At 41.5% G+C, this 12,431-nt stretch overlaps 1 protein-coding gene across 1 annotated transcript in view; it reads right to left on the bottom strand.

Moving 5' to 3' along the window:
• The window catches only part of cd9b (CD9 molecule b), a 39,996-nt gene extending 34,896 nt beyond the window's left edge, over positions 1 to 5,100 (bottom strand). The window contains exon 1 of the mRNA XM_069192036.1: positions 4,900 to 5,100. Within this exon, the coding sequence (XP_069048137.1) occupies positions 4,900 to 4,965 (66 nt within the window). The 5' untranslated portion in view covers positions 4,966 to 5,100. The remainder of the gene's footprint in view (positions 1 to 4,899) is intronic.
• Between the last annotated feature and the right edge of the window lie 7,331 nt (positions 5,101 to 12,431).

The following is a 12,431-nucleotide window of genomic DNA, read 5'->3' as shown; positions in this document are numbered from 1 at the left end:
CAGCCCCATGCTACAGTACCTTTGTCAAAGTTAAGTAGAATTTTCCAAACATATGCCCAATCCATCGTTTGTCTATTTGCTGCATTGCCAGTTTGCAACTTGCATTATCTGAGAACTAGTTTGAAAACAGTATTTGAACCTAATAGAAAGTGAAAATAATATATAGTAGATCAGGAAGAGCAACATGCCTAAAACAGATGCCTGTGGCACATAATTACTTGCATCCTCCCAGGTAGAGTTTCAGTTTTTCTTCGTGGAGAAAACTAAGCTTCTTGTGTACACATATGATCATAGCCATTGACATCAGCCTCTGACTGCAGAAAGCTATTTCAGTCATTTCCCATTACAGATGTCCACAAGAGCAGTTTCCTGTATTATTGCAATGCTCTTAGTTTGAGACTTTAAGAAGGACCATCATCTCTTAAATGGTCACTGTTTTGGAAGCAGTCTTGGTGAAGCTCAATTGTTTCCATAACTTACTTGGATACTGGTAAAGACAAGCTTAGTCTGTAGTTTTCAGATTTGCTTTCGTCCCTTTAATGACATAGAATCATATCTGCCTTTCGCAATTCTCGGCAAATGGGGTGGGTGGCACTGTGGTTTACTATTGCTGCCTCACGGTGCTGGGGCACTGAATTCAGTTCTGGACCAGGGATTCTGTCTGTGTGGAGTTTGGGGTGGAGCGGTGGCTCTGTGGCTAAGGATCTGCGCCTGTGGCTGGAAGGTTGCCGGTTCAAATCCAGCAGCCGGCAGAGGAATCCTACTCCGTTGGGCCCCCGAGCAAGGCCCTTAACCCCAACTGCTCCAGGGGCCGCCGTACAATGGTAGACCCTGCGCTCTGACACGCTCTGTGTGTCTCATGGAGAGCAAGCTGGGGTATGACAAAAGATAATTCCTTATGCAAGAAATTGTAAAGGGTTAATAAAGTGATGTTATTATTATTGTATGTTCTCTCCATGTTCATGTGATTTTTCACCCGATGCTCCGGTTTCTTCAAAAGACATACTGGTGGGTTAATTGGCTTCTGGGAGAATTGCCCCTGGTGTGAGTATGCGTGTGTCTGTTTGTGTGTGCCCTGTGATGGACTGGCATCCTACCTTTGCTTGCGGAGATAGGCGCCCCTTTGACCCCGTATGAGCAAAAATGGATGGATGGAAATCTGTGGGTACATCTTCCATCTTTAGTGAACTTAAATCACCTAGTTATATATAATAAATTACAAGTAAAGGTTTATTCCATGCTGAAAAAAAGAAGAAAAGAAACAGTGTTTCAGCTGTAAGCCTTCTTCAGGTAAAGAAGAAGGAGGCTCCACAACTGAGTTTCTTTTCATCATGGAATAAACCTTTACTTGTTCCTTTGCAGGCTACTCATGCTGACATAGCTCCCTACTTGAACTACTGTCATACAGTAAATAACATCCCTCACTCACTAAAGTGTGAGAGGTGTGAATAAAATCTGATCCCCTTCACTCACACCTATCGTCAGGTACCAGTGATCTTAATTTGAACTCCTCCTACTTCCTGTAGAGCCTATGCCTCTTGCCAGGATAAATTCTGGCCTACTCAGGCCTTTGGCCTTGCCTTCCATATCACAGGAAGAGGACTTCCAAAATCTCTTCAAGGTGAGATTTTTAGGTTTGGTACACGAGCGGTTTTGATTTTGTACTTCTCTGCGGTATTACCCCCTAATAACAGGGTCAACAGAGTTACATCATCTTTAGTCGCCTCAAAACACGGCAGTTTTCTTTTCCTCCCTAGCAACGAAGGTGCGTTCAGGAGTTAAGATTCCAAAATGAGCCTGGCAAACATTTGCCCTCCTCATTACCTCAAACAACAGTTTAGGAAACTAGCAACAGCTGCGCCACCACTCCTTCACATTCTGCAGGTTTGAATAATCCTTAAACGGACTGAAGCACTCATGACTCGCAACACAATTTCACATTTCTTCACCTTGAAGTCTTCTGTAAGACTCATCTAGCCCTCACCTGGATCTTTACAATGCTAAGCAGGACACACCTTTTAGTATTTCGATCCTCTGCCCACGTGCTTTACTTTTCCATCTCGCAAAGCACGCCACAGTGCTGCTTCGTAATCGGCCCGACTTCAAACGGCACGTGCAGAACCTTTTGCGTGCTCATTTGTACACTTTTTAACAATGCTGTTTGTACTCTATGTAGCCCAGCCGAGAGCATCTGATCTGGAGATTTCATGATTGGCCCAGCAAACACTCAACTTCCCTTGGTGAGTAACTGTACATTGCTTCATTCCAACACTAGCTTCTTTAGAAGAAGGCTAATCAGCCACGATTGCAAGGACAACACTTAAGTAATGGAGCCCATGACACCATATGATGCAACACTGAGACCAGTCCTGAAAGGCACTAAAAAGGCACCAAAAAGGAAATGAACTCAACTTGCACAACAACCTTGACCTTTTCCCACTGTATGTGCACTGTGAGTTCCAACACTAAGCAAACCGCCGAAGGGAGATTCCCGCATCTCGTGCTTTGATTCATAAGTCTCTTTACGCAAAATTAGATTTGCAAAACCGAGGGATGAGCAACTAGCAGATGGTCTGCGGTTCCTTCTACAGCACGGGGCATATTTTTTACTTATTCCATCGTATAAATCGGAAGGAAACCATCCCATCCGTTTTCTCACCCATGTTGTCCGTTAGAAGGTTACTGGGGTGGTTGGGATGCCAGTCCATCGCAAGACACACCCAGACATACCAGGGCCAGTTTTTCAAGAACACGATTAATCTACCAGCATGTCTTTGGACTGTGGGAAGAAACCGGAGCACCCGGAGAAAACCCACAAGAACACAGGAAGAACATGCAAACTCCACGCAGAAGGACACCCAGGTGCAAAAAATCGATTGAACAGAAACAGTCCTCTTTTAACTTAGTGGGCCCAGAAATCCAGGTGAAGTTTCATAGGAATATATGGTAATATACAGGAAATATGGGATGGTAAAAAACCAAAAGGCACCATTCCTGGTTAGTTGGCAAGATCGTCTTTTTGTGGTAATGTTCTGTTACATAGTTTACTTCAATTATTATTTTTATTGAGTAATTTAACTGTTTGGTTGATTAGATTTTAACAGTGTTTTCTTCACTCTTTACTTGGTTGTGGTCACAGTGTATTATCGGCAAAAGAAACCTTGCAAATAGAACTGCTCTGTCTGTTTTTTTTTTTTGGTTCCACTAGAGCTGTCCAAACAATTCTCGGTAGATGACCAAACAATGATGTAAACAAGTAAGAAAAAAACAGTTTTTTATTTCTTGCAAGAACCCAACAGTGCAAATTCTAGATGTCTATGTGAAGGATGTTTTGAAACCAAGTATGATATCTTGGGGCTCATTTCGAAACCTTTCTAAACTTTCAATATCTGAAAACACTTAAAAAAGCAAAACAAAGCTGAATTATACACACAATTGTGGTAAAGTGCTTAATCTCTCCAAGTAATAAACAGCTCTATAGTAATAAACTGGATCAGGATTACGAATGATCATTCATGTCTTGGAAGCTATTAATAAATACACCTCATTTTTAATGCAATTTAGGTTGTAACAAAAAAAAAAACAGCAGTATTGTGTCTGGTTTTCTTTGTAATAAATCATACAGAGAAGCCAGTTTCGAAACTTGAAAGATCTCAATGCAAACAGTACCACATCGGTTTTTTTAATCTTTTGCACTCGGAGTAATCTGTCTATGAAAGGTCATGTCACGGGTCTTAACAGGAACAGGAGAAATGTGTAGACTGAAGATTTTGTTGTTGACTGTTGGAAGTTGATATTTTACCTTTTTGGCAGCTCTGATTAATTCAAACCAAAAAACAAACAAACAAACGATGGCGTTGTTGATGATTAAACACGTTTTTTTTAGTATTACAATATGCTTAAATATTGGACAGAGAAAAAAGGAATTTAGACGTTTGCCTTTGATCACTGTCAAACCACACATTTAACTCCTTAACTACAGATGTATGGCTGTCTACAGGAAACACCCAACAGTAATGAAGGCCTTGTAATCTTAATTTGTTCAAGGGATTAGCAATTTCTATTTATAGTCCTACAGATTAAAAGCAATCGTATAGCAGGCGTCTGGACTTGTTTCTTTATTATCTGATAAACAGTGTATTGTAAATGCATTCAATGGGAGAAGGGATTTCGCCTTATAAATAAGACTAACTACTGCACGAAATAAAGAGGATATGATGGCTACAGAGATATGCTAATCCAACACCTTCGAATTAATGAAAATACGCTTTACAGAACTTCACCATTTCCCCATCTTTTCGGCCTCCTCCGATGTACAGTATCTATCTGCAAATCGACGGTAAAAATTCACACTGAAATGAACACTGCACACGATCACTATTCTGTGCCAAACAGGAATTAAAAAAAAACCCACAGTGTCGCACATTACTGATCAAAATGACAGGAAGGCGACAAGCTCCTAATCCCAGATAACGGAGCCGCCTGATTTACTGTAGCATTTTCACTTCAACAAAAGAACTGCGTCCGTTCAAAAACTATCTCCGGGAAAATGACGATTTAAATATGAGAGTTTCAGTGGCGTACATTTTATGCGTCCCCAGTAAGGTATTTAAAAGTTACGCCTCTTCACTTACAGACACACAAAATAATACAGCGCTATATCAAAATAAGCACAGATGCTTTCCTAAATTCGGTGTGAATCTTTTTCGCGACTCTCAGATCTCACTTCTTGTATGCGGTTGCTGTTTTTCCTCTAAACACAGAAAGAGCCATGTGTGCCAACAGCGAGCTTCTTATCGTCCCCAGTCCATCAGATCTACAGTATGATGACCTGTCTGAGCGGACAGTCCGAAAAACTTAACTCCATTCCATCCAAAGATCAGCAAACCGGCAACTTACCCAGAAAATGAAATTGAAGACAAACAGCAAATATTTGATGCATTTAGCTCCGCCTGCCACTGGCATTTTTAAGGATGTTTCCACCGGTAACTTTCACATAAAGAGCAGGACGCACACAGTTCGCCGAGCGTTTGTTTCGAGCGCAGAAAACTTCTTTGCGGTTTTGCTTTTTCTAGTCCGTCGCTCGCTCACGCTGCGTGCTCCAGGCAGCTGAATTTCGACTCAGACCAATGAGCTGTCGATGCGAGTTTTTTTTTGCCTCCCACGTTTTATCTCCTCTTCTTTTAATTGCATTTCTCTCGAAATAAACAAAACAAAGAACAAAAAGGAGTTAGAAGTTCTTTTATTTTTCTGTTCTGCCCACTGTTTTCTCTGTGACGAACGGTTCTTCAGTGTCTTGACAGTGTTGAAGGACTACATCTGTTCAGCCTGAGCTTTTCCTAAACTCATAACCCCCTTTTCCGCTCTTGTAAGAATACTTTAATAATGTCTCCTGTACATTTACTGTATCTTTCCGCAAAACTGGGGATGACAAGGCATAGTTGTAAAATCTGTACAGTATGCGGCTCGATTGTCATTTACTAAAGCAAAGATGGACTTTACGGTGTTTGAATATTACTCCACGGTTAATCTGTCCGAAAATATATTACGACCAGAGGAACTCTGCGTAAAGATACAATTTAAAGGACGGAAAACGTAGTTAAGAGCTTTTTAGGGGTCACTAAGAAGGATTTCACAGATCGGTACTGTGGCTGTTTAGCTGAAAGCAGTTTTTCATGTCTGGTCTCGAGTACTGCCTTACTGCTGAAGCAGAGAATAAGGGGAGATTTCTTAGAGTGATTTGTACTCCATGTGATGAAATTGGTCTTGAATTGTCCCTTCCAAAATGGCCTTTACTTAGAAGAATTATAGTGATACAATAATAATGTTTATCTTCCTTTTCGCAAGACATGATTATACTGTATACTGTACCTAAACTTTTCTTTAAGGCAGGGTTCTCAAAGTCAGGTTCTGGTGAACTTGTCTTCTTTTGTTCCAATCTGATGGATATAATTAAACAATTAACCCGTTTTGTTTTCTAAATTATATATAGTGATGGAAAAAAGAAACATAATATTTTCTGGAATGAGAATACTATAGTATGTACTTTCACAAAAAGTTGTCAATTTGTTTTAAGCCTTCTGACCAGCAATACAGCTTTTGCAGTGAGGCATTGCAAATTGCCAATCACATGAAAGCTCGTTAGGTGCACTTTTACCCAACGAGGGCCAGGTGGATCAATGCCTGATCAGGTCACCTTTTAAAAAGGCCTTGATTCAAAGCTTAGGTCACTACAAGAAAAAGGCCACACTTAGTCAGTTTTCTGTGCATTCCATAATGCCTCGAATGTCACCAGAAGCAAGGGAGAGGGACATTGGCATGCTGCAGGCTGGCATGTCATGTGTCACCATTGCCAGACACTATGGAGTAAGCTGCTCCACTGTGTCCCAACTGCAGGGAAGGTCTCAGGTGACCTGGAGGACAGATGACTGTCCAAGATCCGGTCGCCCTCGAGTGACCACACCAGAGCAGGACCGACAAATCAGACTGGTCCATCTGAGAGATCGTTTCAGATCTGCCACCCATACTGCTTCTGAAACTACTGGCAGACACAATGCCCGCATCAGTGACAGGACAGTAAGGCTCCATGCTCCTGGTCTTGGAGCAAGGCGACCTGTCAGAGGCCCTCTGCTCACACCTCCTAGGCGTCGCATCTGACTGGCTTGGGCCAGACAGAGGCTGCGATGGACTTGTCAGCAGTGGCATCAGGTCCTCTTCATGGATGAGTCGCTCTTCAGCCTGTTCCACGTAGATGGGAGGGCCAGAGTGTGGAGGAGGAGGTGGTGCATTTCTTTTTTCCATCAGTATATATTGTATTTTCCAGTTGGTTACACAAGACATTCAATTCACAAGACAAAGAATACAGCCCTCATTGGATTATGGTATTGTTGGGTGATAATCTTAGGAAGGAGAATGAAGGGATATGTTTACCAATAACCTATGAACCACACAAAACTATACTTTACAAATATTTGTATTGTATATACAAAAATATGGCTAGCAGCCATATCACCCTGTAAATCACAACTGATAACCCACAAAAGGCAAGCAGGTGTGCGCCTAGTACCTAGATGGGAGACCCCTGGGAAAAACTAAGGCTCTCATCCTGCGGTCTGCGTGTAATGTCCCAGTGTAGTGACGGGGCACAATATTCTGCAGAAAGTCACCATCCTTCGGATGAGAAACAAAACCAAGGTCCTGACTCTCTGTGATTATTAGAAATCCCAGGGCATTTTTCGAAAACAGTAGGGGTGTTACCCTGGCGTCCTGACCAAATTTCCCATTGGCATTTACCAATAAAGGCCTCCTAATAATAATCCCCATCTCTGAACTGGCTTCATCAATCTGCTCTCCTCCCCACTGAGAGCTAGGGTGGGGAGAGGACTGGAGCATCATCAAGGTGGGGCTGCACACTGGTGGTGGTAGTGGGATTCCCCATTACCTGTAAAGCTCTCTTAGTGTCCAGAAAAGCACTAAGTGTAAGGAATTATTATTATTAATAAAAGACCAGAAAAAAGTATATGGGAAAATATGTATTTATGAAGAAATTATTGCCCCATAAAAACTGGTATGTGGGATTGTAAAACTTCCTGGGGTGAAGAAATGTGACTGTGAATCACCAAAGTTTTGAATTGAGGCATAACTGCACATATTAGCGAGACCTGTAGTGCTTTGAGCTGTGCCACTTGGAAGAATGGAGTCCATTGTTTCCACCCCGTACTGAGATATCTTTATCGCAGTTTGGTACTGCCCTCCCAGTTGCTGGCATTCCATCAAGTTGTCTAACATCTGTACAGACATTCTTCTGCAAACAGAAAGTGCTGCGATTGGCAGGTTAAAGCAGAGAGGTGTCACAATAATGATTTAGCCTTTGCAGTATTAAAGAGGTCAGTAATGGGACACCACTGTAAGGATCTCCTCTGATTTGGGGCTCTGGATTCAGAAAGGGAAAGTCTGGGGTTAAAATCCTGGGTAGAGCAGAACTAATTTATTCTTGAACAAGATTATTGACCTGTATTTCACCAGGAAACAACAATTCCTGCTGTACAGGTGGGTACAAATGCAATTTGCTTTGAATGACATTATCAGCCAAATTGATTATTATTAAAGTCTTGAAGGAAAAATAAAGGATGTGGAATCTTCCACCTGATGCCTACTCCTCCCCCCTCATTTAAAACAACCTTATATCAGGTTTGTTTGACATTTTTAGCTTTTGTTTTAAATGCCATTGACTAGCAACACATTCATATCAGAAATACTTTCCCCCATGTACAGTAAATATGAAGTTTAAGGTACCAATTGATGTGGAATAACTACGAAGATTTGATAATGAGTTAAAGAAAATTGTTAGCACATAACTGTGTGCAAAATAAATTGATTTTACAGATGCTAAGGGATTTTTTTAATCTTTCAGAAGGGGAAGATGCTGTGTCTTCTGTGCAGCATCTAAACAGCACATCAGAATTTGACAAAAAAGCATGACAAAACAAAACAAAGGCTCTTTCAATTCGTAGAACAAAAGAGTTCAGATTCTCCTCTCCATTACCAGCTTAAGACAGTGCCAGCACAAAAGATGTTTAAAGCAGCACATTCCAATGGAAAACCAGATACAAAGCTGCAGAAATAAATGAAGATTGACATTTCTGGGTGTCCTTGGATAATGCTCAGTGATTAATATCAGCTACCTGGTTCAAAATGTACAAAATTGTTCAGAATGTGCAACGTGTATGGTGACCTCCTCCAGATGCACATTAACAAAACCCCATCAGAAGTGCATTCTTCTGAAGTCCTGGATTTTTTAATTGTTGTTAATCTTAAAGATGGCACAATAGGATGAAACATCATATACTGTATAGCTTTTCTCTAAGACCCTACATATTGTGGACTTCATTGTCGCCTCCCTGAATAATGAAAGAAAAAAGGAGAGTTCTGGTTATTGAAGGAACAGCAAAAGGAAATTCTAAGACTACATCTCCCATCAAACCTCCTGGATGACATACTGTACAAGCTGGACACAAATACAAGGCTCATGTGTGCATTAAATCATCCTGTCACATTTAAAGGTAGGCCAGATGATAATAGCTTTGACTGGATAAGGATTTAGCTTGTTTAAGTTCCTGAAGCAGAGCATTTATATTGCGAGCATACAAATGTATGATTTAGTGAAAAGCTCTGTGGGGAAAAAAAAACTAATTTAATGTTGCATAAAAGAATGTTTGTTCCTGGAAACAGCTTGGGCAGCTGACAAGTCCTCCTTTTGTAAGGGAAAAAAAAAAACCTGATTCTAATATAAAAAAAATAACATAAGGACACAAGAGACTTTTGTAGGCTGAGACCCTTATCTGTGAATGGATTAAGCAAGGAAGGGATTTTGTAAAGCAAAACAAATAGACATCTACAGTATTACAGTTTCCAACAGCAATTCAATGCCAAACTAAAATCAGTTTTTCAAATGCAATCTTGCTCCGTGTTGTGGTTCCTGATACAGAAGCCTCTTGCTTTTTTGTCGGGGGGATGGAGGGGTAAAAATCACAAAGTTAGTTACAAAATAAGGTAACATAATACATAACAGTGCAATATGAATTGAATAAAATAAACTCAGACAAAACTCAATATAAATAGAGCTGCATGTGTCCAGGGTGTATGCAATACATTACGTCCAAGTAGTGCAGTATGCCCAATACAGTGGCAACTGTGTGTCCATGTAGCCATTACGGGTGATTTGCTGAAGGAGCTGCAGCTTGGCTATTTAGCAGTCTTATTTCCTGGAGGTAGAAGCTGTTCTGTAATCTGTTAGTTTTTGACTTGGTGCTTCGATATCGTTTACTGCACAGTAGGAGAGAAAACAGTTTGTGACTGGGGTCCTTGAGAATAGACCGGGACTTCTTAAGACATCTAGCTGAGTAGATATCCTGGATGTTTGGTAGCTCACAGCCAGTAATGAGCTGTACTGACTTCACCACCCTATGCAGTACTTTGCCGTTCCCATACCAGGCAGTGAGGCAACCAGTCAGGATACTCTCGATAGTGCACCTAGTCCGGTCGTTTTCAAGACAAGAGACTTAGGTCGATACATGTACGTTATAATTACTGTTGGATCTCCCGGGTTTTTCCTGACATCCAAACTTTTGACTAATTTCTACCTCTCTAACTTGAAAGAGGAAAAATACCATCTGACGTGGTTAGTTATCCTATATCGTACAACTTGCATGGGAGAAAAATAAACCCTGGTGATCTGTAATGAATATTTAGTCTCCCCTCCCTTTTGCTAAAGTCGTGTATTTATGTGGAAGACGCGGGGTAATTATTGCTTAACTACAAAGCCCAGTGTTTGTGTTAAGCATCTGCTACCCCTCCCTCTAGGGACCACCTACTGTACAGCCCAGCAGGGGGATTCAATTTTCTCACTCCTCTATCCTGGGAAGTTTTTTTCTTTTCCTCCTGTGGATTCTTGCTATCCTTCAGGTTCAAGGGTACTAAGAGCTAAGCAAGTAAAAAAGGAGACCCGTTAGCGTTTGAATCCCAGCCCCTGGAGGCTCCCCATGTTGCAGTGCTTGGCCGAGAAGCCTCCCGTAGACGTTTTTAAAATTCTGTGGTTTTTGCAATGCCTTTTTTTTTCCCCCTCCCATGCAGGGTGTGTGCAAAGATAACTAAGGGCACTTTGATACTAAAAGTGGAGCACGAAAGCTGGGCACCACAGCCCAGATGTCTTTTACCACACCGTACTCAACAAGGCTTTTAACTAGCCAAACAAGCAGCCACACACCAGAAACTTGGCTGTCTGGCAGACCCTACAAGCTTCTAATTTATTATAAGTACACAGCACAGGCCTGAATCCCCGCACACTAACTGCAGACTATTGGAAGGCGTAGAAACTTCCTGCGAGTAAAAACCACAGACACTTATTGGAGTCATCTGATCCTGGCTCAATGTAACATTTGGGTCAGTTGCTTCTTGGCTGTGTAATTTGTGCTACGTAATGTATAGCTGACATTTTTAATAAGAATGTTTCAAAAAGCAGAGAGAGGGGGGAGGTACCCCCACAGAACCACTAAAGGCTTGCAGTGAGCTGAAAATGGGCAGCGCTTTACATGTCTTTTCAATAGTAAAGGCATCTTTTACAGACCAACTTCTGATGTGAGTTGAATTGAGCCATAAAATCCAGGATTTTCTTCATCCTAGAACTCTTGCGTGGGCTAAAATAAAGTGTGAATGCCCTCCTACATCTACTGTATGGCACTGCAGGATCCTTCTGGAGGAAAAGGAATGAATTATTTGGTCATGAATCAGAATATGCTGTATGCCACAGTTAAGGATTTATTCATGCATGTTGTATCCATATAGGCCTTCTGGGTAATCTTTGTCCTGGCTTGGACCTTCCTTCATGGTCAGTGAAGGAGCAGACCTCTGAACCCACACTTTTTAACAGTGGAAAAGCAAAAAAAACCCAAAAAAAAACAGGTCATTAAGTCAGAACATAACTCAGATCTCTCTAGCTGATGAAAGTGTGTTGTGACCAAGGTAGCTTTCAGTACAGTTTGCCACTGCCCACACAGACTGGCAGCAAAAGCAGACTAAAATCACATTCAAATACAGCCCTCTCGGCCCATGGTGGGGGGGTAGATCTGCTTGTAAATGCCCGCAAAGGCAGGTTATCCTATTGTTTTATTTTACAAAGGAAGCATACCTAGTACAGCAATGATGTTAGCAGACACTGGCGCACTTGGGAGGCAAATGCAGGTCTGTTTTCATTTGGAATTTTTCTCGTAAACAAAAAAAAGTGTTTTGCAACTTTTTAAAAAGGAAAGGTTTGTCAATGTTACGAACAAGGCTTTTTTGATATGGATACAGGAGCATAGGGCAGCCTGTTGGCACAGTGGGTAGCATTGCTTCCGTGGAACGCTGCGGTTTTGGGTTCAATTGCTGACCTGGGGTGCTATCTGTGTGGAGTTTGCATGTTCTCCGTGTGTTTGTGTGAGTTTCCTGTGCGTGCTTTGATTTCCTCCCACAGTCCAAAAACATACTGATAGGTTAGATGGATTCTGGGAAGTTGGCCCTGGTATGGGTGTGTTCGTGTTTGTTTTTGTGTGTGTCCTGTGATAGACTGGTGTCACGTCCAGGATGGACCTCTTGTGCCTGTTGCTTTCTGGGATTGGCTCTGGTTCCCCTGACAACCTAAATTGGAAGATGTAGTTAGAATATAGATGGATGGATTAAAAGTGCAGTTTATGATTCCTATTAAGAGTTAAATGGAGTCTGTCTCACCATTACCCTCACATAAACTTCAAGAGGTCAAGTGTAAAATGAAGAAACATCATAGAGGAAAATCTTTTGAAAGAGGTGTGATTGATGAGCTCATGGTGAGCGTGCACCTTTTGGTTTAAATATTTTAGGGGTCTTTGATGCAGTTCTGATTTTCCAACAGAAACTAA

Source organism: Lepisosteus oculatus, chromosome 7, assembly GCF_040954835.1.
Source record: "Lepisosteus oculatus isolate fLepOcu1 chromosome 7, fLepOcu1.hap2, whole genome shotgun sequence".
NCBI lineage: Eukaryota > Metazoa > Chordata > Actinopteri > Semionotiformes > Lepisosteidae > Lepisosteus > Lepisosteus oculatus.
The sequence above is the reverse complement of the archived record's forward strand: the minus strand, read 5'-3'. Positions and strand labels throughout refer to the sequence as shown.